Source organism: Ictidomys tridecemlineatus, chromosome 6, assembly GCF_052094955.1.
Source record: "Ictidomys tridecemlineatus isolate mIctTri1 chromosome 6, mIctTri1.hap1, whole genome shotgun sequence".
NCBI lineage: Eukaryota > Metazoa > Chordata > Mammalia > Rodentia > Sciuridae > Ictidomys > Ictidomys tridecemlineatus.
Genome location: NC_135482.1, coordinates 88,583,837 through 88,611,414, shown reverse-complemented (window position 1 = coordinate 88,611,414; position 27,578 = coordinate 88,583,837). Strand labels below are relative to the sequence as shown.

General features: G+C 33.7%; 1 protein-coding gene across 6 annotated transcripts in view; it reads left to right on the top strand.

Moving 5' to 3' along the window:
• The window catches only part of Aebp2 (AE binding protein 2), a 220,777-nt gene that overhangs the window by 63,670 nt on the left and 129,529 nt on the right, over nt 1-27,578 (top strand). For 5 of the 6 annotated variants that reach the window (XM_078015135.1, XM_078015133.1, XM_078015136.1 and 2 more), the window contains 3 exons: nt 9,586-9,653; nt 12,063-12,176; nt 15,533-15,559. In XM_078015135.1, coding sequence (XP_077871261.1) covers nt 9,586-9,653; nt 12,063-12,176; nt 15,533-15,559 — 209 coding nt within the window. Of the gene's footprint in view, nt 1-9,585; nt 9,654-12,062; nt 12,177-15,532; nt 15,560-16,102; nt 17,674-27,578 lie in introns of those variants that run through there. The other variant, XM_078015137.1, reaches the window with a different exon arrangement.

Genomic DNA, 27,578 nt, shown 5'->3' with positions numbered 1-27,578 from the left:
AGCACTGCTGTTACTAACTCAGATTTTTCAGATGACAAAACTAGGAACTAAAAATGTTCTGTGCCTTTTCCAGTATGACACAGTGTAGTTACATATGTATGTACATAGTGTAGTTACATAGGGCTTAGGGACCTCTATCCCTAGGTTGATTCATGGATTCCATAGTGAGAACCCTTGTGGTATTAGACTAAAATATGTGATGTTAAAAGGAATATAGAAAAATAGAGCAATATTTAAGTATCAGTATACTCGAAGCAAGCTTTTTAAATAATTAGGGGTGGAATTGTGAATATTGGAAATTAGGTAAAGATATGAGTGTGAGAGAGTAAAAAATTGAAGATGTGTAATTAAAGGAAAGAAAGTAAAAGATTGCATATAGAAAGAGGAAAGGGAAATTTTATTTGAAATTGTAAGATGTGAGATGTGTGTGTTTGGATTTGAAGAGAGGTATACGATATTTATATTCTTTTAAAGAGCATAGGAAATATATTTATCTAAATAAGGATGAGAGAATTGAAGGGGAAAATATAATGTTTGGAGACCGGAATGAGTTAAAATGGCTACTTTGGGAATTTTGCTGTGATATCAAGGTCAGGGGCTTGCTCAGTAGTGATGATAGAAGTCCTTTTTTTAAAGCTTGTAAACATAGGTTTATAATGCGGTAGGTCTGAAATTGGTTCTTTTACTTATTTGCAAAGTTTGGCAGGAATTTCATGTAAGGCCTTGTGTATGCTAGGCAAGTGCTTTACTACTGAGATATATTCCCCAGCCCCCAGAAGTCTTTATTTATTTTATTATTATTTTTTTCATTTAATTTTTTGCAGTACTAGGTATCAAATCCATGGGTGCTCTGCCACTGAGTATAATTCCCAGTCTTTTTATTTGGAGACAGGGTCTAGTTAACTTGCCCAGGCTAGCTTTGAACTTACGATCCTCCTGCCTCAACCTTCTGAATTGTAGGAATTGAAGTATACCACCTCGAAGTCGGTCCATTTGTCTATATGTCTGTCGTTAAACAAACAAACAAACAACAACAAAAAAAAGGTCAATAAAGATGTGGTCACCAGGCTGAGTGTGGCATTAGGGCCAATTTGTTCACTCATGTAATTATTGAGGACTTACTGTGAGGTCAGGTACTAATGGTATATACTAGGGAAAACAAATATGGTACACTGTAGTGGAAGAGACATGATAAATAAAGGAAGTTAGTAAAATTGTAAAAACTTGAAAGAAAAAGGACATTTTAACTAGAGCGGAAAAATGCCTGGTATGTTTGAAAAGCAGAGAAGAGGAAGATCAGTGTAGCTGGAGAGAACTAGACAGCAGGAGTTAAGTCAGATAAGTGGGAGAACCTTATAGACTTACTCTGTGTGAGATGAGAAGCCATTGAAGGAATTTGAGTAAGCATGATCTGACTTTCTTCCTTGATTTTTTAATTGAGGTATAATTTACATAAAGTAAATGGCACCCAATTAAGTGTACAATTCTGTGAATTTTGACAGTTGCATTCACCTATGAAACAACTACTACAGTTAAGATATAGAATATTCCCATCACTCTCAGTGTTGCAGTTAATTCCTCCACCTTTTCCTCTAAAGAATATACTATTGTTTTGACTCTCACAGACTATAATGTGCTTGCTTTGTTTTTGGTGTTGAACAGATTGTAGGAGGTCAGGAGTAGGGAGAAAAGAGTTGAGTCTTTCAGTTGAGACTGATAGTGGCTTGGTTCAGTGTGGTTGCAGTGGAAATGGTAAGGACTGCATCTTTTTTAAAAATTTTTAATTTGTTAAACATGACAACAGAATGCATTACAATTCATATTACACATATAGAGCACAATTTTTCATATCTTTGGTGTACACAAAGTAGAGTCACATCCTTTGTTTCTTCATACTTAGGTTAATGATGACCATCCCATTCCACTGTCTTTTCTACCCTATGCTCTCGCTTTCCCTCCCTCCCCTTTTCCCCTTTGCCCTATTTAGAGTTCATTTAATGCCCCTGCCCCACAGCATATTATGAATTAGCATCCTTAAATCAGAGAAATCATTCAGTATTTGGTTTTTGGGCATTGGCTAATTTCACTTAGCATTATATTCTCTAGCTCCATCCATTTACCTACAAATGCCATGATTTTATTCTCTTTTAATGCTGAATAATATTCCATTGTGTGTATATACCATATTTTCTTTATCCATTCCTCTACTGAAGGGCATGTAGGTTGGTTCTACAGTTTAGCTACTGTGAATTGTGCTGCTATAAACATTGATGTGGCTGTGTCCTTGTAGCATGCCATTTTTAAGTCCTTTGGGTATAGACCAAGGAGTGGGATAGCTAGGTCAAATGTTGGTTGCATTCCCAGTTTTCCAAAGATTCTCCTTACTGCTTTCCATATAGGTTGCACCATTTGTGGTCCCACCAGCAGTGTATGAGTATGCCTTTTCCCCTGCATCCTCGTCAACACTTATTGTTGTTCTGATGGGAGTGAGATGAAATCGTAGAGTAGTTTTGATTTGCTCTTTTCTAATTGCTAGAGATGTTCAACATTTTTTCATATATTTGTTGATCATCTTCTGAGAAGTGTCTGTTCAGTTCCTTGGCCCATTTATTGATTTGGTTATTTATTTATTTATTGGTGTTAAGATTTTTGAGTTCTTTATGTATTCTAGAGATTAGTGCTCTATCTGACATGCATGTGGAAAGAATTTGTTTCCAATTAGTAGCCTCTCTATTCATCTCACCGATTGTTTCTTTTGCTGAGAAGAAGTTTTTTAGTTTGAATCCATACCATTTATTGATTTCTGATATTAAAATTGTGCCATAGGAGTCTTAATAAGGAAGTTGGGGGCTAATCTGACATGATAGAGATTTGGACCTACTTTTTCTTCTAATAGACACAGTGTCTCTGGTTTAATTCCTAGGTTCTTGATCCACTTTGAGTTGAGTTTTGTGCATGGTGAGAGAGAGGGGTTTAATTTCATTTTGTTGCATATGGATTTCCAATTTTCCCAGCGCCATTTGTTGAAGAGGCTATTTTTCTCCAATGTATGTTTTTGGTGCCTTTGTCAAATATAAAATAACTGTAATTATGTGGGTTAGTCTCTGTGTTAGTCTCCTCTGTTCTGTACCAATGGTCTACAAGTCTATTTTGGTACCAATACCATGCTGTTTTCGTTACTATTGCTCTGTAGTATAGTTAAATGTCTGGTGTAGGGATGTCCCCTGTTACACTCTTCTTGCTAAAGATTGTTTTAGTGATTCTGAGTCTATTATTTTTCCAGATGAATTCCATGATTTCTTTTTCGTTTTCTGTGTCATTTGGATTTTGATTGGAATTGCATTAAATCTGTATAGTATTTTTGGTAGTATGGTCATTTTGACAATATTAATTCTGCCTATGTAAGAACAAGGTAGATCTCTTATAAGGTCTTCTTCAGTTTCTTTCTTTAGCATTCTGTAGTTTTTGTTGTAGAGGTTTTTCACCTCTTTTGTTGATTCCCAAGTATTTTATTTTTTGTTGCTGTTGTAAATGGGGTAGTTATCCTCATTTCCCTTTCAGAGGACTTGTTACTGATATACAGAAATACCTTTGATTTATGGTGTTGATTTTATATCCTGCCACTTTGATTTTATTTACTAGTTCTAGAAGTTTTCTGGTGGAATTTTTTGGGTTTTCTAGGTATAGAATCATATATCATCAACAAATAGTGCTAATTGAGTTCTTCTTTACCTATCTGTATCCCTATAATTTCTCTAATTGTTCTGGCCAGTGCTTCAAGAACTATGTTAAAAAGAGGGCATCCCTGTGTTACATTTTTTTTTTTTAAGATGGAATGCTTTCAATTTTTCTCTGTTTAGAATAATGTTGGCCTGAGGCTTAGCAGAGATAGCTTCTACAATGTTGAGATATGTTCCTATTATGCCTAGTTTTTCTAGTGTTTTGAACATGAAGGGGTGCAGTATTTTGTCAAATGCTTTTTCTACATCTATTGAGTTGATCATATGGTTCTTTAAGTTTATTTATGTGATGAATTACATTTATTGATTTCCATATGTTGAACCAACCTTGCATCCCTGGGATAAGCCCCACTTGATTGTGGTGTACAATCTTTTTGATATGTTTTTGTATTTGATTTGCCAGAATTTTATTGAGAATTTTTGCATCTATGTTCATTAGAGATATTGGTCTGAAGTTTTCTTTCTTTGATGTGTCTTTGCCTGGTTTTAGGATCAGGGTGATATTGGCCTCAAAGAATGAGTTTGGAAGTGCTTCTTTTTTTTTCTATTTCCTGAAATAAATTGAAGAGTATTGGTATTAGTTCATCTTTAAAGGTCTTGCAGAAGTTGGCTGTGTATCCATTTGGTCCTGGACTTTTCTTGGTTGGTAGGCTTCTGATAGCGTCTTCTATTTCATCACTTGAAATTGATCTGTTTAAATTATGTATATCATCCTGATTCAGTTTGGGCAAATCATATGACTCTAGAAATTTGTCGATGCCTTCAATATTTTCTATTTTATTGGAGTACAAGTTTTCAAAATAATTTCTAATTGTATTCTATGTTTCTGTAGTGTCTGTTGTGATATTTCCTTTTTATCATGGATTCTAGTAATTTGAGTTGTCTCTCTCCTTCTCTCATTAACATGGCTAAGGAATTGTCTTTTATTTTTTCAAAGAATCAACTTTTTGACTTGTCAATTTTATTTCTTCTGTTTCAATTTCATTGATTTCAGCTCTGATTTTAATTATTTCCAGTCTTCGACTTCTTTTGGTGTAACATTGTTTTTCTAGGGCTTTGAGGTGCAATGTTAAGTCATTTATTTGTTGACTTTTTGTTCTTTTAATGAGTGAACTTCACGCAATGAACCTTTTCCTCTGAGAACTGCCTTCATAGCATCCCAGAGATTTCAATATTTTGTATCTGTGTTCTCATTTTGAAGGGTGAAATACTCTATATATGTCAGTGAAGTCTAAGTTATTGATTGTATTAAGTTCTGTAGTTTCTTTGTTCAGCTTTTGGTTGGAAGATCTATCCTGTGGTGAAAGAGGTGTGTTAAGTCACCCAAAATTATTGTGTTGTGGTCTGTATGACTCTTGAACTTGCGTAAAGTTTGTTTGATGAACATAGATGCTTTATTATTTGGGGCATGTATATTTGTATTTGTTAAGTCTTGTTGGTTTATGGTTCCCTTGAGCAGTATGTAGTGTCCTTCTTTATCTCTTTTGATTAACTTTAGTTTCAAGACTACTTTATTTAATACAAGGCTGGGAACCCATGCTTACTTCTACAGTCCATGTGAGTGGTATGATTTTTCCCCACCCTTCACCTTCAGTCTGTGGATGTCTTTTCTATAAGATGAGTCTCTTGGAGGCAGCATATTGTTGCGTAGGTTTTTCTTTATTTTTTTCTCCTTTTGATCCAGTCTGCCAGTCTATGTCTTTTGATTGGTAAGTTTAGGCTATTAACATTCAGGGTTACTATTGAGACATGATTTGTATTCCCACTCATTTTTGTTTATTTTTAGTATTTAATATGATTTGGTTTCTCCTCTGTTTTTCCTTTAGTGTAATCCCTCCCTCTGCTGATTTTTATCACTGCTTTTAATTTCCTCCTTGTGGAATATTTTGCTGAGGATGTTCTGTAGTGCAGGCTTTCTAGTTGTAAATTCTTTTAATTTTTTGTTTTTCATGGAAGGTTTTTATTTCATTACAAATATAAAGCTTAGTTTTGCTGGATATAAGATTCTTGGTTGGCATCTATTTTTTTTCAGACTTGATATATGTTGTTTCATGATCTCCTGGCTTTTGAGGGTCTGTGTTGAAAAAATCTGCTTAGATAGGAATTGGTCTCCCTCTATATGTGATCTGATTCCTCTCTCTTGTGGCTTTTAAGATTCTATCCTTACTCTGTATGCTAGGCATTTTCATTATAATATGCTTTGGTGTAGATCTGTTGTGATTTTATATGTTTGGTGAAGTAGTACATTTTGAGTATGTTTTGATGTTAGTATTGACAAGAATTATAAATAGTTTGAGATGAAAGGATGACTCCACGACTTTTTGGCCAAGGTAGCTGGCTTATGTGGTGGAGTTGCCATTGGCTGTGGTATGAGCAAATTAAGACAGTTTTAGGAGCTCTAATCTGGATTGACATGATCGGCTTTTAAGGCATGTAGTGATGTAGCTCTTTCCCACAAGTAGGTATGGATGTAAGAGTTTAGAGGAGAGATATGACTACAGATAACAAGGATGGGGAATTTTTAGCATATCAGTGATATTTGCAAGTGTCAGATTGGATGTTATTACCTAAAAAACCAGTGTAAATAGAAAAGAGTAAGTAGTGTAAGGACTGAGGTTTGGGGTTCTCCAAAGAGTTAATGAAATGGTGGTCTTATAATGAACAGGTATCTACAAATAAGTTTTTGATAATAACAAGTAGAGTTATGATTGAAAAGTGAAGTACTGCCGGGCCTGGTGGTGCATACCTGTAATCCCAGTGGCTTGGGAGGCTGAGACAGGAGGATCATGAGATCAAAGCCAACCTCAGTAAAAGTGAGGTGCTCAGCAACTCAGACCCTGCCTCTATATAAAACACAATATAGTACTGGGGGTGTGGCTAAGTGGTATAGTGCCCCTGAGTTCAATCCCCGGTAACTCCCTGCCCCCCCGCCCCCCAAAAAAAGGTGAAGTACCAGCTTATTAACTTTCATAAAAATAGTCCTTTGGACAAAATCCTTACACCATGGGAGGACTACAGATGCCCTCTGCCATGATCAGGAAAAAATGAAGTAACTAAAAATAGTGTGATGAATGCTATTAAGAATCTAGAAAGAAAATAAAATTTTATGGGTTCCATATAAGTATATGCAGATGGAAATTTTTCTGGCTCTAAAACTATGTGAGAGGATTTAAGGCCATGATATGTGTGTATGTGATGGTTTGAAAACTGAGAAATGAGTGGTGTGAATCCTTAAGTGACAGCAAGGAGGCAGAGGTATCTTGGCTGAGGAAAAGTCAAAAAGGTGGAATGTAATCTGAAGAATAATTTTTGCTAGGGAAGGAAAGTGGAAGGAAGAGATACCGAATGAGGCAGGGTCTTGGGACACAATAGAAAAGAAAGGAGCTAGGTGCATAAGTTCTCTCCATACTAGTAAGGTTTTGCTGGTGGCAGTATATGTTAAGCAGAATCACTTCTGTTAGTTGTCAGAAAGTTCCATACTTAAGGCAGCTTTAAATTTCCTTGTTATCAAATTAACTTTTATAGGCAATAACCATACTAATAATGAAACAGGTTGCAAAAGAATGGTATGTATGCAGTTTGCCTAATGTGTCTTATTTCCTTAACTAAAACAATTTTCCTTTGAGCCTTCTCCAGAAGAGGTCATCAGAATCTTAGTTAATAGTTAGTGGGCTTATGGTACTTGGTTGACTTGCATTGTTTATCTTATTTTATTGTGGTGGTTTATTTATTTAGTGCTGGGTATATTGAACTCAGGTGCACTCCACCACTGAGCTACATTCCCAGTCCTTTATATTTTTTGTTTTGAGACAGGGTCTTGATAAATTGCTGTGGCTGGTCTCAATCTTGGAATTCTCCTATTTCGGCCTCCCAAGGTGCTGGGATTTGCACCGCTGTGCCTGGCTTGTGGTGGTAACATTTTGTTTTAGCACCTCAAAGTCTTTTCTTGAGCTTTTAAATTTCATTTTCAAGTCTAGAATTATAGTGTTTATTTAAATTTAACTACAGGTTTTTATATAATGGAGCAAATGTTGTATTTTTGTTTGAAGTCCTGTTTTTACTAATTTCTAGTATGTTCACAGGATGACATAAATTTGGCTGGTTGAAACAAAACTTGTTAAAAAAATTGAGATTGAGTTAATTAAAACAGTAAGCACTATTTTGCTAATGTGGAAATTATAACTGCTATGATCATTTTGATTTGTTTTTATTTTATTTGTGGTTCTGGGGATAAAACCCAGGGCCTTGTGAATGCTAGGCAAGTGCTGTACCACTGAACTGTTTTCTTAGTCTTGTTAATATTCTGTTTAAGCATTATCTTAAAGTTTGTAATAAAAAATGAACCATAAGGGGCTAAGGTTGTAGCTCAGTGGTAGAGCACTTGCCTTGCATGCGTAAGGCACTAGGTTCGATCCATAGCACCACATAAAAATAAATAAAATAAAAATATTGTGTCCATCTACTACTAAAAATGTGTGTGTGTGTGTGTGTGTGTGTGTGTGTGTGTATGTGTGTGTTTACCGTAAGCCTGTTGTGGTATTTTATGTCTTGTGATGCCAGCTACTTGGGAGACTGAAGCAGGAGGATTGAGAGTTTGATGTAAATCTGGGCAGCATAACCAGACCCTAGTATCTTCCCTTCCTCCCCAAATTATATATACTTTCAACATTTTAGCTCCATTTGTAAGTGAATTTAGATGACCTCTAGTTACATTTTTTCATTAAGCCATATTTATAATTCATATATATAATCTAGTAGTGTGCAGTTTCTATATATTTGAATTGGAACCAGAACTTAACAGACAATTTGAAAGCTGTTAGAGATACCCATATATGTGAATCTTTCAGATTTTAAGACTTTTATTTTCATTCTTTTTACTGTAATTCTATAGCATATGCAGTTTTTAGAGACTGTCTTTAGCAAGTAAAGCTGTGAACTTAGTTTTCATATGAGCAATCCTCTAATTTTACTAGAATGGGATTTGGTGTGCATCACTGCCTAGGATCTGATCTGTGACAGCCATTTCTTCTGCAAATTGCAGTATTGTTGGTACAAAGCACAGAGTTTATTATTCTGAAAAATTAGAGGTCAGAAATCAGAAAGTGTCTTTTATATGTCTCATAGTTTGGGAAGTGATTCTTAACATGAGGTTGAAGTTCAAGGCAGAAAAATGTAAAATGAAAACCTAAAACTAAACGAGGCTTGACAAGCCAGATCCTGAATGATTTCAGGCATCATAATAAGATTACCTTGTCTTAAAGTGCTCAGGAGAAGTTCTGTAAAATTGTAGTCAGGGAAGTGGTACTACTATTGAATCTGTGCTTTGGACCAGGCACTCTGGGAACTGAGTGAAGAATGGTTCAGGGAACCTGAAGAAGTCCAGAAGATTGAAGAACTAAACTTTGGTTTTGGTGACTTGGGTGGAGATAATGATTAAAAAAAAAAAAAAAAAAAGTAACTACTAGTAACTACTAGATCTATAAGTTTGGATTTTTGTTCTCCCTTTTGAGGGCCAGAGTGTCCAAAGATTTTCATTGTAACATGAATATCCTTAAGCTTTTTCTAAATTCAAGCTTGTTTCTTTAGGATGAATTTCTGAAAGTTTAGTTAATTCAGTTTATAATAAACACTGCTACTGCTGTATTTAGTATGAAACCAGAATCTGTAGGATAGATTTCTGTGTCTTAGAAGTTTCAGTCTTGCAGGAAAGAGGTTGAGTGCGATAGTGTCTTTTGTAGGATATGGGCACTTAAAGTTCTTGAATAGAGGTAAAAGTGCTTTTTAACAGTACAAGAGAATGATATTTTACAACTTATTTTATGATTTATTTTCATATTATTACTAGGTAATAGCTAAGAGAAAAGAGGATTCTGGAAAGATAAAACTTTTGCTTCATTGGATGCCTGAAGACATGTAAGTATTTGAAATATTATTTGTAACTAATGGACGTATATTATACTTTTATTAAAATCTTTTTTGGTACTGAGAATTGAACCAGGGGAATTTAACCACTGGGCTGCATCCTCGGCCCTTCTTATTTTTTATTTTGAGACAGGGTCCTGCTAAGTTGCTGAGGCTGGTCTTGAATTTGTGATCCTTCTGCTGCAGCCTCCCAAGTTGCTGGATTATAGGCGTGTGCCACCATGCCCTGCTTTATTAAAGTCTTAAGCACAATAATTACTCAGCTTATTAAAAAGATTTTAGAGGAACCAAACGGTATAGTGTTTTGAGGTTATCAGGATTAAATAGAGAATCTGAAAGGTATATGAATGCATAGCTCAAGTTATAAGCTTGAAAACCTTAGCTTTTTATTGTTTTCAGTAAAATTAGTTTAATCATTTTTAGTATTTATTAGGAATTTTAATAACCTCCAAGTAGTATGGAATCATCCTGAGCCATGCTTTTGTTTCAATGATTTTTTTTTTTAAAGAAAATTTCTAAATGTCTTCCAGCACATAATATTTTATAGAAAAACTACTATTGCAAGGCACAGTGGCACAGGCCTGTAATCCCAGCGGCTCAAGAAGTAGAGGTAGGAGGATCATAAGTTCAAAGCCAGCTTTGACAACTTAGTGAGGCCCTGAGCAACTTAGCAAGACCCCATCTCAAAATAAAACATAAAATGGGCTGGGGATGTGGCTCAGTAGTTAAGTGGCCCTGGTTCAATCCCCTGGTACAAGATAAAGAAAAGAAAAACTGTTGTCCACTTTTTCTAACAATGATTACATTTTTCTTTGAGTTTTATTATCCTTATCTATATGTTCCTAAATTTATAAATTTCCATTTATCTTTGTATTAAAATTTTGTTACAAAAAGTTAATGAAGGTGTATCATAAAATGTTGGACAAAGCCTGATGAGCATCCAGAATAGTATAAATTTAAACGAAGAGAATTTTATTGTATATGCCTACTTCAGTAATTAGTATATGGTTAATATTTGCCCTTGTTATTTTTTTCTGCAGTGTTTTTCTACTCACTTCTTAGGAGATGTTAATATGAGTATTATATGAATAAAGAGTGTTTCAATAGATTTGGAAATTTACAGTTTAAATTTAATTCATAAGTCTATTTTAACTTTTGAATTCTGTGATTATCATACTTCTTTAGTATGTGGAAAACATTTTTCACAGTTCTCTCCCTGCTCTATTGCCCTACACACACACATCTACACCCTGTATTGGTTTTGTGGACATGGTATTTATTTAGTCAATTCCTTTTTGCTAAATGTTGACTTCAATAATTTTTAGCTTCTCAAAAGATATGAAAATCTCTTATTTATTATAAATCATGCATAATGTTAAGATTTTTTTTTTTTTTAAATAGGAATTACCCCCTCTGAAAACAGTTTGTAATCCCTGTACTATATTAGTGAGCTTATTTCTCTGGCATATTATCAATACTGGCTGGCTCTGTTTTTCTCATTGCTGGACATCAAATCTAGAGCCTCATTTGTGCTCTACTTCTGAGCTACATCTCAGTTCTCAATACTGGCTGTTATCATTCCCTTTTACATTTTGTGTTTTTTAAATTACAGTAATTTATAACTCTTCTTATCTTTAGCAAATTGATGGCTGGTGTCCTTTATCTCTCCCATTCGATGTATCCCTAATGAATGTTCATGTGCTTCATATTGGTTTTTAAGAGGTCTTTTTATATTCATGTTATTGGCATGTTTTTAAAAGAAATACCTATTAGCACTTGCCCAGCATGTGGGAAGTCCTGGTTTTGAGCCCTAGCACCAAAAAACTCCTAAACAACACCCACCGCTCCCATCCCCCCACCAAATACCCCACCAAAATGATGATTTTTGAATGCCTGTGTATTCCTAGTATTTTGGAAAAGAAGTAATCCAAGTATCAAAATGCTTTCTTAAAAAATTTTTTTTGTAGGATTAAATTCTTTGAAATTAGATTTTGTCACTTATATACATTTTCCCTTCCTTTTAAGTGGAATTAGGTTTTGTGGGATTTTCCTTAAGGAGATGTCACATTCCCCTAGAGCCAAACTCAGGAATGAATTTTATGTAGTGAGTTAAAAGCCAGGCAGTGTGTTATGACTTTACCACCAAAAATTCCTTGTTCATCCCTAAATTCATTTTTAAAATTTAATGGTACTCCCTCACCTCACCTTTTTTTTTTTTTAATTAAATCTGAAATTCCATATCATGCTACCATGTTGATGGCTGAGCTTTGGGAAATTTGTTAATGTAGATGGCCCTATTAGACTTGTAGGAAAGGCTGGAGAATGTGAAGACATCTGAAAGATAAATCTGAAGTTACTGTATTTTTTTTTGTTGACTTTTTTTTTTTTTTTAATTTACAGTCTGCCAGATGTATGGGTGAATGAAAGTGAACGACATCAATTAAAAACAAAAGTAGTTCATTTATCAAAGTTACCCAAAGATACTGCCTTGCTTTTGGACCCAAACATATACAGGTAATTTATTTTTTTATTTCAGGCTTTATTTTTTGGATTGTAATCTTAAGTTTTGTTTAATTTTAGACTTTTAAAAAAAATTTTGATAATAGGCATTTAACCTCAGGGTGCTTAACTACTGAGCCACATCTCCAGCTTTTTTTTATTTTGTGATAGGGTCTTACTAAGTGTTTAGGGCCTTCATTAAATTGCTTAGGCCCTAAACAACTCAAATTGCTCATTAAATTAAATTCTCCTGCCTCAGCCTTCTGAATTGGACCACAATGCCTGGTAGAATTTGTTTTTAACTACAGGTTGAATATTTTTTATCCAGAATACTTAGAAACATAAGTGTTTGACATGTCAGAGTTTGTGTTTTGCTTTTTCAATTTTGGAATATTTGTATAGGTAATATCAGCTGGGTATATCTAATCTGAAAATCGAAAATTGATATGTTTCAAAGCCCAAAATTTTTCAGAATCATGTTGGTACTCAAAGATTTCAGATTTCAAAATATTTTGGATTTTTTGGATCTAGGGGTAGCTAATATATGTAGTTTTTTTTTTTTTTTTTAAATGGGATTTCACATAAGGGTGCCCTACTATTGAGCTTTTACACCACAACACTTTTTAAATTTTTATCTTTGAGATGGCATGTTGCTAAGTTTACAATTCGGGACTTCAACTTGTGATCTTCCTGCCTCAGCTCCTCCAAGTCGCTGAGATTATAGGAATGCATCACACCTCCAGGCCTTGTGCTGAATTTCAGCACTAAGTGTACCTTTCTTGTGTTTTTCCCTCATCCCCAGGTATGAGTGTGTGTGAGGGGTGGATACTGAGACTTGAACCTGGGGGTGCTTTACCACTGAGTTTTATCCCTAGTGTCAGGCACCACCCTCCCTCCCCCGCATTTTGAGACAGGTCCTCACCAAGTGGTTGAGGCTTGTCTTCAACTTGCAATCCTCCTGTCTCAGCCTCGCAAGTCACTGGGTTTAAATGTGTGCACCATTGCTACTGTCTTCTGGTACTTTTTTATGTGGAAATGACTTCTCAATAAGTTATGAATTATAAAATCCAGAAACACAATAAAGTTTATATGCCTATTTAAGTAGATTAGATTATAATATACAAATATTTGCAATTAAGTGCCTTTTGCTTAAATACGTAATCATTTATATATTATCTGATTTGTTTTTTGGTTGGTTGGGGGGCCTAAATTGGTGGTCCCGTCCATCCCCCCCGCCTACACTCCCCCCCCACCTTTTTTTTTTTTTTAAGGTTTAGCTTGAAATAGGGTCTGAGTTGCTAAGGGTCTCACTAAATTGCTAAGGCTGGCCTTGGCCTTGAACTGTGATCCTCCTGCCTCAGCTCCCCAAGCTGGAACATGATGCCCAGTTGGCTGTGTGTTTGTTCTTTAGAACTTTCCTCAAACTTCAGAAGAACAGTTTAAATATTATTGTTTCTTAAGAGGTGTCTCAGTGTTCACATTTTTAATAATTTTTCTGACTTGAACTTTGCTTTAGTGTGTTATGCAAATGAAGGTATGGGTAAGGGGAGAAGAGACCAACATTGCTATGTGCTGAGTCACTTTGCTAGATGCTTTACATACATATACTTCTTCTTCTTTTCTGCTCTTTGAATTAGGTGGTACTGTTTTACAAATCGGAAAACAGTTAAGAGTTTAAATAGTTCAAATGCTGAAGGTTACATAGATAGTATGCGGTTGAACTCCTTATTGTGTCTATCTAAATGACATATGCTAGGGTGATTTAAAAGGTGGTAAAAATGCTTTAAAGTAATTTTTAAAAGGCACTCAATGAAAGAACTTTATGTGTTTTTTAATGAAATTTTAATTGAATATGTATTTTGCATAGGATTAGGCTTGACATGAATAAGATAACATGATAATTGATAATTCTCAAATGTAGATTTTTAACTATCATGATGTTAACTAATTTTAGAGCAATCGAACATTTCAAAGGTTCTGTTAATTCCATAACTCAACTTTTTGGAAAGTTATTCACTATATCAGGATTTCATATGACTTGCCATGTGGTAACATTGAACTTGAGTTTTTTCTAATAACAAAAATTAAAAAAAAAAATGATCCTTTGGCAAGGGTGCCGAGTGTAGTGAAATTTGTTCTGTGTATGATGTGGTAGATTTGAAGGAAAGGGAAATTCACTGTATGGAGAAATTTACTACTACTACTACTAGAATATGGAAAAGTTAACAATTTGCCCATGTATAAAGAAAATAATGGAGTATTCTTTATTTACTAGCACCTGGTTTAGAATTTATTTCTGTAGTTTTGGGTTGTAATTTATATTAATCTGTGATTACAACCTGTATTGTAATTCTCCCTTTCCCTTCTTCCTTTCACACCAATCAGCTTGTTTTTTTGCTCTTGTGTTATGTGGGAGGCGATTTAAATACTTTATTGAAAGTGACTTAACAAGATATCATATAAGCTTAGAATTAATATTCAAAAGTTCTTAGGAGCAGTAATTGATGTTCTCATGATGTGTGATTTGGAAATGAGAATGCTCTTAAGATATATTAGATGCTTCTATGGATTTAATGTTTCCTAACTGTACCCCAGAAAATCCAGGATTTAATTTTGACCAAATTTTTGTTCTTCTGTTAAAGAAGCTTCATCATTACCCTGGTATGGCATCATTACCTAAATTTCTGGATTTTGACTAAGAATACCAATGAAATTAATTGTGAAATTAAGTAAAAGGGAAAAACAATTATCATAAATCTGTCAGAATGAAGGTATGATAAGTCTTCCAGAAATATATGTAACTTCAAAGTGGATCCGGAAAGAAAATTTATTTGGGATTTTTAAGCATCAGTTTTAAAGAAGTAGTAGTTGACTAAAGCCCATGTGTTAAACTTAGAATTTTTTTTAGCAGGATATATGAAAAAGATTTACTAAAAAGCTGTCTTATGTAACTAAATTTGTTTCCATCATATGCAGATGTTTTACAAATAAATTGCTCACTTCTTTTGTTTCAAAAGAAATTTTTTAAAAAGATAAGTTTTGCTATTATTGCCCAGGCTGGCCTCAGAACTCTTGGGCTCAAATGTTACTCATGCTTCAGCTTCCTGTGTAGCTGAAAATATAGGTGTGTACCACCATGGGGAATTAACTTTTTTTCCTAACTGTATAGTATTTGTTATTTATTTATATCTCTAAATATACATAGTGCTTGACAAATATGTAGAAAGACAAGTGTAGAAATAGCTTTTAATGATGATCTATATTGGTAGAAATGCCTGTATATTACAGATATTTTTAATGTCTCTCTTTTGAACTACTCAGTGTATTTGTTTCATTTGAATAAAAGAAAATTCTTTTTTTTCTTTTTCTAGAACAATGCCGCAGAAGAGGTTGAAGAGGTAAAAAATAAATAAATACATAAAAAGCAAACAAGCGGGGACACCTGCAGTCTTAGTCACTGACAATGGGTTTAGGAAAAGTTGCACATTAGAGTCAACCCCCTTCCTCTTTTTTTTTAAAAATCAGTATTTAGAATAATATTTATGCTTAGTGTAAACATTCTGTGAATGAAGTAGACTCTTCTGTGGAATATATTAATATATTACTGTATATCCACATTTTCATGGAATGGTACTGTGGGAGACTGAGCAAACACTCTTCTGGCAACGTAGTGGAACAGCTTCTTAAAGGCTTTGCATGCTTGCTGCTTTAAGCTTTTTTTTTCTTCCCTCTAGTGATTACAATAGTTTTATTGGAAAGAAAAACAATTACAACATGTGCCCTTACAAATACCAAAAACACTGTAAGGATACTTATCTTGACAGTGTCTATTGATTTGAAGTCATATTAGAAAATATTTAGAGTGAAAATAATCAAGAGATAATTAATCTTTCAATTATGATAAATAGATGTGATTGGTTGCCATTTGTGTTCTTTTGCAGAACTCTGATAAGAAAAGTGTTCAATTTGTATTTAAGCAAACAGTGAACCGACATTTGCAATCAACTAAAAATTCGTCTTTCGAATTAGGGCTGAAAATTACTGTTAAAGAGTGTTGCAGTATGTCTGGTGACTCCCTTTTCAGGACTAGGGTTTTCTCATGGAGTACAGTATGTTAATATTTACCTATATAACTAATCTGTTAACGGTTTTTGAAAAACCTCTATTTCAAATTTGAATATAATCTTCATATTTTCATCTAACCTATATGACTCTAATTTTTTTTCTGAGGAAAGCATTTGGTTTTTGAGTTGTTTTTTCTTAATATAAGAAAAATTGTATTTTTTTTAAGAGTATCTTCAAACTGAATCCTTTATGCACCAAAGTTGGTTTTGAAAAGGAAAATAAAATCACTTTCTTGCTTGGTTAGCAAGAAGCCATATGGAATTTTTTTTAACTTACAGAAATGGAAATATGTGTAACTTGTTAGTATTGTATCAAACAAATGTTGCATAGAGATAATAGAACATTGCTTGTAAATAATTCAGCAGATTTGTAATATATTTTTATATTATGAAATGTACTGTAGATGTTTTTCTAGAGGCATGAAAGTTAAAAATGTATATATTATGGTAGAAATAATATTGAAGGATATTGTAATTCACTAGTGCTGCCAGAGGAATTGTTAATAAAGCACCTTCTTTAACAATAAATGTCTTTTGCAGACTTAAGGGACTATGTACTACTGTTAATATCTATAAGAACAAAACACATTGAACATCCTTCCAGAAAGTCTTTGAGGGAGGACCTATACCCATAATAGAATTATGGCACTCATTTCTGACAGTGACCGTGAAATCAATTTCCTTACTGTAGGAAGAACATATTGTAAAGTATGTGGTTATATGCAGTCAAACTGCAAAAAATACTCCTGATTGAGGAGTTTTCACTTTACTACAGTGATATAAAAACCAGCAGTTTTTACAAAAATTTTTTAAAGAAAGAATAGACAAAAATATAGATTAAACCTTTGGTTCCAAAATGGGAAAGGTTCCATGATACATAAATCATTTCTCGTTTGCTTTAAAAATAAAAATAAAAATAGTAAAAATTATGGGAGACTTTATTCGTTAACAGTGGGATAAAGAGCTATATACATGAAATGAGTCATATAAAATTAAATGAAGTGCAAATAAAAGCACTGCTACTAGAAGACATTCTGGAAAGGTTGTTTAATAAGGGTATTATCCATACGATCTGTAGCAAATGTGATTTTTATTTTTAAAAGGAAAAAAGCAGTGTGTTTTCTATTTTTTTTGTTTTTCTTTGCTTAAGCACTTCATCAATTGCTTTATTCTGTATCTTTGAAGTAATCTGCAATCTTTTTTGTTCTTTTAAAATTTTGATTTGTTAAAAAATTGCCAAATAGAAATGTTTCAGATATATAGTTTGTACTTGTATTTTTATTTTATTGCCTCATGTTCTTGTAAGTCATTCTTAATTGACCGATGATTGTAGACCTTGCTTGAGTATTTTTTCTAATAAAACAAAGCAAATCACATTTAGCTTCAAATTGTAGCAATTCAATTAAATTTTAAAAATAACATTTAAAAATATCCATTCAATACTTTCTTTAGGGGCACAGTAATAAATTAGTTTTTTTCATTGTGTAGAAATAGATATCAAAATCAAATTTCTTAGTTATTGATTAGCTTCTGTGTACTCAATTTTTGCTGCTTATCTGACACTAATATTAGCACACCAAAAAGAACGTGGAGTTAAAAATGAGTTTTGTAACTTGTATGTGTACATATATGCACACACATTCAATTGTGACTGGAAAATAAGTAAAAATTTTAATCTGTAACATATATTTATTAATGTTTAGTCATCTAAATTGTATTTATAATATGATTCCTGAAATAATCAATCTCACTCAAAATCCATGTGTAGTTTAGTTTGGGCAAATTACAATCTACAGACGTGACATTTTATTTACATGTTGTTTGTAAATACTTTCTTCCTGTAGTGGTAGAGTTGAATATTGAGATCAGTAGGACCTACCAGCCTGTAATATGTACTGTCTGGTCCTTTAAGAAAAAGTTTGCTAATCACTTTCTAGTTGATACGTCTTTTTTTTTTTTTTTTTTAATAGACAACAGAACTTGCATTTTAATATGATAATGTTGATTTTTGATAATGAACTAGTATATTAAATTTTAGTGAAAGCTTTTTAATATAGTTTAAAGTAAATATTACCATATTAGATACATGCACAAATGGTGTTATGGGAACTTTTATGTTGGGTTTCTTAATAGTTGACAATAATCCATTATTTCACCATTTGTATTTTTATATTTTGTTTTATAAAATAGGATTAAATGAGATTTTGTAAATCAGATTATGTTTAATCTATAGGCATATCTGCTTTATTTCAAAGACTCTTGAAGTAGAAAATATTGTATAATTTAAAGTTGTTTATTTTTCTAATAAACTTTTTTATATATAAATTTTCCCTTAAGTCGCCACACATTACTTTTTTTCTTTGCAGTGCTGGGAATCAAACCTAAGGCCTTGCATGTGCTAGGCAAGCACTCTACACACCCAGCTCACTTAACCCATTCCCGTTCTTTCCAGGTCCCCCAGAAATTAAGATAGATAGTAATTAATCCACAGGGAATAGTTTCAGATTAGTCTTACTCATTGAAAGTTTTGACAAATCATGTCAGTAAATCTTTGGGTATAAAACTTTCCCTTTCACATACAAATAAAAGTTTTCAAAATGCAAATACTTCTTGAAAGAATTTGCCATAGTTATAGTTGTTTAAAATATGTTCTGTTGTTTGCTCTTTGAATTCTTAAGACATGGTTGACAAAATGTTATATATTTTGAGTAAGATATAAAAATGGGAAAATATGGTTGAAGTATTTTAACTACTCAGTGGAGGAGTCTATTTAATCACAGCTTTCTGCATTAAGTGATTAAAAGGCAAACAATTTTTTAAACTGTAGGTTTTAAAAAAAGGATATATTTGTCTGTATAACAGGCAGGCTCATAATGAGATACTTAGTTATAGTCTACTTATTAAAAAGGATTTATAACTTGACATTTGAAAAATTTTTTTGAGGGAAGTAGTCTCAAGGTTTTTAATTAAAAATATATTTCTATTCTAAAATTACGGAAAATACTTTATAAAAGGATAGAAAATTTTCATTAGACAAATTTCTTGCTTATATGTATAATTTTTTTGTAAGTATTTAAAGAATCTTGTGACCTGGTGTAGGACATTTTTGCAATCTAGCATTATGGTTTTAGTATAAATAACATTTGCAAGTTTTCCTTTTTTTTTTTAATAAAAAGAGTCTTTTTGTCATTTCTAATGGTTTATTATACACTTAAATTGCCTTAAAATGTTGGAATGAAGTGTACTGACTCTTGATTGTTTAAAAAGTTGTAAATTCTTAACCTACCCTGATGTATTTTCTGAATCAAGTTTGTGTGATATCACTCATGGCTTTGTTAATCTGAAAGCTAAAACAGACTTGTAAGTGGGTTACAGCAGGAATTATAACCCAGTCCCTCCCACCCTCCAGGTTAGCATTCTTTCCATTTCCCCAAACTGCTTTTACAGTGTGAGAGAGGAGATGAATGTATATTGCAATATCATTGTGATGTATTCAGTGCTTCTGCAATAGCCAGTTCCTAGCATGATTATCCATAGCACAAAATAGCCTTATTATTTGTTGAATTGGGATAATAGATGAGTACTTGTTGTGGTTAAGATATTTTGGAGAATTATAAGAATAAAGCACTGGTAGGGCTGAAGTGACTTGTCACATTTTGTGATATTATATGCCTTTTCATAGGAATCTTATAAAGGGAATTATGCTTTAGTTTGTTTAAACATTCTCAGTATAAAGCATTATTGATGTTATATTTTTATGTACTCAGTTGTAATTTTTTAAAAAAATTTTATTATATTTGTTTTTTGGCAGAGCCTTTAAAAATATTTTTTTAACATGAGTAACATTTTTATCTTTTCCCTTTTATTTATCTTTGTATCTGTTCACCCATTCCCTCCCCCCCCCTTTTTTTTAAAGTAATGAGGATTAAATACAGGACTTCACACATGCTAGTATACTAGGCAAGCATTACCTCTGTGCTACATTCCCACAAATAACATTTTCAAATAACACTATTTTGAAAGAGGGACCTGATATTTGGTTTGTTTATTTGAATATTTTGTCATGGTTCTAGAGGATTGCTTCCCTCCCCCAGGACCTTTTTTCTTCTTCGGTGTTTTATATCTGATAAGAAAACTTACATTTTCTAAATCTTACAAATTTATTATGAAATTGCCTTGGATTTACGTTTCTCTTAAGGCTGTTTCATAGATTTATTTGTATTTGGACCCCAGAGGGATCTTGCATGTGCATGAAACTGTTGTATTTTGGAGGGCCTTTTCTCTTGAGAAAAGCATTAATTTTTTGGAAAGGAGGCTTTGAATCTAGGTGCTGAGGAGTGGACCCATTGCTATGGTTATGAAAGGCATGCCTTCCACCTACCTCATGCATGCTAGGCAAGGGCTCTACCTCTGAGCCACAAGCCCAGCCCTAATGGTTATCTTTAAATGCCAGAACAGCAGTGTCTACCTAATAAATGTTAGTCTTTGTAGAAGTTAGCTTAAGTTTACGTTCTATTGTTCTGTAATCATGTGAAAGATCTGATTTATTTAAAAATGTAATTCAGGATAATAATTTTTTTGCAAAATTTGCCCTAAACATCAGTAGGGTTTTGTAACTGCCTTTTTTTTTTTTTTTTTTTTTTTTTGTGGTACGAGGGATTGAACTCAAGGGCATTTGGCAACTGAGCCACACCCCCAGCCCTATTTTGTGTTTTATTTAGAGACAGGGTCTCACTGAGTTGTTTAGTGTCTTGCTTTTTGCTGAGGCTGGCTTTGAACTCCTGAATTGCTGGAATTACAGACTTGCGCCACTGTGCCCGACTTGTAATTGCTTTTTTTTTTTTCTTGCTCTTTGTGACCTCTTCCAAATGGCTTATTTTAAAATGTAATTCAGGATAGTCAACATTTCTTGGAAATTTGTCCTAAGTATCAGTATTTTTAAAATTGCTTTTTATGTCATTAAAGTTATAATTCCCAAATCAAAGAAATTAATAATTTCCAAATCAAAGAATTAATAAATGTATGACTGCACATATGGTATGATGCTATATCGTGTACAGCCAGAGAAATGAAAAGTTGTGCTGCAGTTGTGTACAATGAATCAAAATGCATTCTGCTGTCACATATACCTAGTTAAAATAAGTACATTAATTTAATAATATAGAAAATAAGAATGAGTAAAAGTTGTTACCTTTAATCACCTTTGCCTGGTCTCCAGATTAATATTTCATTTAATTATTCCAAAATGTGCTCATTCAGCTTCTTACACCTAGTTTTGAGATTTTGGTCTTTTTTTCCACTCAGGGCAATCACATAGATATGATTTCTTTTTTAGTGACATGACATCATGTACTGTTAAATATTTAACCATTCTCTGTTGGGTTTGCACTGAGATTTTATTTATTTATTTTTAAATTTTAGATATCCAGTAGTACAGCAGCATCCTTGAAAGTATACTTGGGATGATATTTTTATAGTGTCATTTCTTGGAATTGTTAGCTGGCTTAAAGAGTTTGCAAAGCACATCCATTGTAACTTGGTTTTGCCAAAATGTTTTCCTGAAAAAGATGGTACCAAAGTAAATTCTCATTGAATGGATCTGAATGTTGTTTTTCCCTACCATAACAGTACATATTCTTTGACTGTTATGCAGTTTAAGGTGGAAAAATGGCATAAAAGTAAGGACAGTGAGTTTTGACAGAAGTATATAACATCATAAACAATTAAAATGCAGAACATTTCCTCATTGTTCACAGTCCATCCTAATGTCCTAAACCACAGGTAACCACTGAACTACTTTGTGTTCTGTATTTTCTAGAACTCTGTATTAATGGAATGATACAATATGTGCTCTTATATATCTGCTTTCGTTCAGCATAAATTATTTTGAAATGTATCATTAAATATATACAAATATTAAGGTGTTCTTATTTAGTGATATTGAACACTTTTTTCAGTATTTTTTTTAGCTTTTCTAGTTAAAGTAGATATTGGGGACATAAATAATTATCTGAACTTTTGTGTCTTCAGATTGCTCTTGAAGATTTACTAAATAAATACAAAAGACTTCCTACTCTGGGATATTGTTGAGCAGCATTGAAGATAGTATTCTAAGCAGTTATTTTAAAAATGACCTGTTATACCAGCTTAATAATCAGTTTTTAAGGTAGTTGTGTGACTTTGGATGGAGATCTCTTTCTATATGCTGGAGATGTTGGGACAAGTATTTTTTTTTTGTTTATTTTTTATGGTATTTAGGATTGAACCCAGGAATCCTCTGCCACTGAGCTACATCTCTATCCCTTTCTTACTTTACTTTGAGACAGGGTGTCGGGCTGGCTTCCAACTTGTGATCCTCCTGCGTCAGACTCCAGAGTTACTGGGATTCACAGGTTTATGTCACTACCTAGCAAGGATAAGTTATTTCCAGGAAAGAAATTGTTTGTACTAGCACTGTCATTATTAACTTGACTTTTAGCTTATAGAATTAATAAAAATATTAATAGAAAGTAAAATCTTAAAGATCTTATATATTTCAGGAATGAAACACAGTGGATACATACAGAAAAATGTACCATTTAATACTGAGCACCTGCAAACTACAGGGTGCTAATATAGATGTGGATTTAGCAGTGACCAAAGTAAATAGTATTGATATCATGAAACAAGTGTGTAGATGGGAGATGACTGGTGACATAATGAGTAAAATATGTAGTGTGTTGTGCGGGTGCTATCAAGAAAAAATTGGGAGTGGGGAGGAGACTTGAGGTAAAACAAACAAAAATGTACTGGGCTGGAGATACAGCTCATTTGGTAGAGTGCTTGCCTCGCATGCACAAGGCCCTGGGTTCAATCCCAGCTTCTTGGAACTTAACATTTCATCATGCTAAGTGTTATGTAAGGCTAAAGTTAATGTGAAAAGACTTTATCTTTGGAAGGACAAGAAGGTATTGGAGAGTTTGAGTAAAGTTATGGTCTGAGTCATGTTTTGAAGGGATCACTCAGGGGATGGAGTTGTGGCTCAGTAATAGATGAGGCACTGGGTTCTATCCGCAGCACTACATTTAAAAAAAAAAAACAAAAACAAGTAAAGGTATTGTGTTCATTAAAAAAAAAAAGAGGTCAGATAAAGGGATCATTCTGACTACTCTGAAGAATTAATTCTGTTGGATCAAAGGCAGAAGCAGGAAGAATAGGTAAAGGCTATTAAAAATATCTGTGGCTTGATAGGCTGTTATGATCTGTAACCCCAGTTACTCTGGGGGAGTGGCAGAAAAATTGCAAGTTCAAGGCCAGCCTGGGTGATTTAGCAAGTTCCTGTCTCCAAAATTAATTAATTCTGGCTTGAACCAAAATGAATGGTGATACGAAGTGAGTAGTTGGTTTTGCTTTGAACCTAGAACTGCTTTAAATTGTTATATAAAAAAAAAGTAGTAGTTGGAATTTGGGTATTCCTTTGAAGATAGGGTTAATAGTTCACAAAGTATGAGACGATTTTTGGTTTAAAAGGCTAGTAAAATGTAGTGCTTTGAGACAGTGATGGGAAAGCCTGCAACGTGGAGGAGGGTTGGGGAGGGAAGAATTTAGGAATTAAGCTTTAAATGTTATATTTAGGATGTTTAATAAGATCCTGGGCTGGGATTGTGGCTCAGTGGTAGAGCGCTCGCCTAGCACGGGCGGGACCCGGGTTTGATCCTCAGTATCACATAAAAATAAAGGCATTGTGTTAAAAAAGATATCCAGGTGGGGAAATCATGAATCAGGAATGATAGTGAAGATGATTTCAAGTATAAGGATATAATTAGAATATTTTTTTTAAAAGTCTGTGTTACACATAAATAAAGACAAGTTTATATCATTTTACCTCCAGGGAGGAGTTCATAAACTGCTTGTGAGTCTGGATCTGAGCAATGACAAGGTTTTGGGCATCTTTTGAGTGAGCTGCAAAAAGGAAAGATTCAACATAAGACCTCATAGAAATAATTTTTTTTGTTAAGCAATGCTGGGGAAGAAGAACTTTTTGGTAGGTTTATCAACTACTAAATTATGGTTAAGAATGACCTCAGTGGTTCAAGTTGCTGGTGATAAAAAATTTAGGAACAGAAAGACAATTGCTTTGTTTCTGTGTACCAAATATTGGTTTAAATTAGCCATCCTAAATCTTTTAGGGAACGATTTGGAATAAAGTCATTAGTGTTATTACTTGAAGTAATAGGAAGAATGAATATTCATCAGACATCAAGTGCCAGATGATGTACCTTAGACACATGATACGTCTCTGATACAAACTGGAAGGCTTGTATTCTACTGTCCCCTTTCTAGGGTGGAGGGTAGAGGAAACAAGTATAGAAAGGTTAAGCTGTGTTTCTGATGCTGCATTTAGATAAACCTTGCAAATGATATCACAGAGGAAGTGACTTTCAAACTTGATAAAGAAGGACAAGGTGAAACTTTCCAGAGGGAAAAAAGCCTTTGCCCCCCAAATTAAAAGAAATTGAATGATTTTCAAATATTTAGTACCCAGCATGTACTTTATTTGCATTAAAAATGAGTACGGTGTTGGGTTTATGCTTTACAGATTTGGGAGTAGGAGATCATAGTAACATTAATATGAGTTCTGTTATAGAGGGAGGTGTTTGGTGGTGGTGTGCCTGGAGTTACATGGAAGCACAGAGTATGGTTAGCCCAGTTCTGTAGCATTAGCACAGGTTCCCCTTGGAGAACTTGGAGTTACTTTTCAGAGAATGTGTGCATCTTCCAAGGAGTGAGGAGGGGAAGGTGGAATAGCTCAAGTTGAGGAAATTACTGTTCTAGAGTGTGGGACACCTGGTGTCTTGGAGACAGGGGACTGAATGGTGGGAGATAAACCTAATGGGAGGGAGAACCAGCTGTTGAAGATCTTGCTCTCTGCCTTAGAGCTTTCTTTGAAATATGTATGGGGAACCACTTAAGGTTTTGGTTAGAAAACTAACCAAAGGTTTTGATAATTTATATTGGGGATGGGGAGCAAAGACTGCTGCTCTGCCTGTCCAGTAAGGAGTAAATAAGATTTTTCCAACATTTAAGTTTCACTGAAAAGTAATTTTCCAAGATTTGAAAAATTAGAATTCTTTAAATTAATGGTAAATTAATGTGTTGTTTTACAGTTCTTAGTCAACTATACCTATTAAATCAGTCAGACTTGACTTCAATGTTCTACATTACTTAAGAAGATAACGAACTTTCTACTTAAGTGTTGCTTTGATAGTTGCAACACTTAATTGCTGTAATCATATTACTTTAGTACGTTTTTATCCAATACAATAAGTTGTTCATTTTATCTTCACAAGCAATAAGATATCAAAAACATTCTTAAGCTGAGTTCAGTGGCATGCGCCTGTAAACCCAGCTACTCTGGAGGCTGAGGCAGGAAGATCACAAGTTTAAGGGCAGCCTGGACAATACATTGAGATCCCGTCTAAAAAAAAAAAAGGCTGAAGATATAGCTCAGTGCTAGAGCACCTTTGGGTTTAGTCCCCACTACTGGAGGAAAAAAATATTAAATAGCCTTGCCTTTGTGGAATGTTACTTTGAAAACTGGCAGAAGAGTCCTGACTAGATAGATATATTTCCAAGTGGCAGGAAAGTAGCCTCATTAAAATGAGCTTGGACCAAAAATTATTTTTTTCCTACTATCATTACTTATTTTGTGTCATTCTGCAAATTATGCAGGAGTTTATCAATGTGGGGTATTTCTTGAAATAGAAAATAGCATTTGGCATAGAGAAGTTGATAATTCTTATAGGAGAATTTGAGCCTGAGATGTATATACCACACAGATTTAATATCACATATTTGAAATTTTATCATCTTTGCTTGAAAACAAAAAGGAAGAGAGCAAAATAAGATAATTATAATAAACTACAAAAATGTATGTATAGTTGGCATTTCCTGAGACATGAGCAGGTGTCTACTTTGAAGTGTTATGAAGAATGAAGGTTGAGACATTTCTAGAACTTAACTTTCTAAGGTCATTTCTTCCATCCTTTGGAGAAAGTAAGAAACTTTGTCTTTCAACTTTTCAGCCCCTGTCATTCAAAAAATTTTAATACTGGAACAAAATTGTTAGTGAAAGCTCTGTCCTTGTCCCGATCCAATCCAATAATGAGGACAAAGTTTTGAGAAAAAGGAAAAAGTTGTTTAATTGCTGGCAAAGGAGAAAACACAGGGGACTCCTGTCCAGAGGTTGTGATTCTGCCCTTTGGGGAAAGGGGATAAGAGAGTTTAAGAGGTGAGTCAAAGGCTACATTCTGTGTCTTTGGAGCTGTAATTCACTTGACAATTTGGGAGATAGCCACTTCTTAGATCTGGTGCCATCCCCAGGTCTGAATTACTTATGTTCTTGTGGTGCCTGTGTGCTTAATTATAATAATTCTGCCTAGGATGTGAAGAATGGTAATCCTGTTTCTTCTGAGATTAGGGAGGAGGAGAGATTAGGAAGGAGGTGGGGAGAGGAAGAGAAAGAAGCATGTTCCTTTTAAAAATAAGTTACAGTGGCAGTGCAGCAAGGGCCACATCCAAAGCATAAAGTGGACCACTTGTACAAGATAACAGTTTTTGAAATTAATAAGGAAAAAATTAAAAGCAACATACTACTGGAGTGAGATATGCAAAATGCAACCTCTTAGGTTTTTGTATATCAGAGATTGGTTATAAACTTGTTAACTTTAAGTTAGTCTATGAAGAAGTGCATAGAGGATGCTGTAAGATTCGTGGTGTTTTTAGCAATTCATTCAGCATTTAAAATTATCTGCACAGTGGGCTAGGTGAATTTTTATCTCCTTTATGTTTAATCCTTACAGTTAAACATGAAGTGTAGGTTTTTATAGTTGAGTTTTTCAGGTAACTTATCTAAGATCATATAGTCAACAAGTAACTGAATCTGGAGTTTGTATCAATTATGCTTGATTTTAAACCTAGATTGTTCTAGTATTTGTTTTTGATAATGTGGTCAAATATTTCAATGTATTTTGTAAGACTGTGTTAAAAGAATAAACATCTCTAAAAGAAAATGTCTGGTGACAGACATCTTAAACAAGTTTTGCTCATGTCCTTGCAAACCATTTCCACTTATGCAGTGGATTGCCCAGCAATTGATATTACTTTTAATTTATGACAAACAGAAAGGTAAACATGTAAACATGTTACAAAACCATTACACATTTTATCTTCATTTATTCTTCCTTCCAATGCTCTTCCGTTATTGGTCTGAGTTTATGACCATATTATTTTCTTTCTCTTGGAGGAAGTTAAT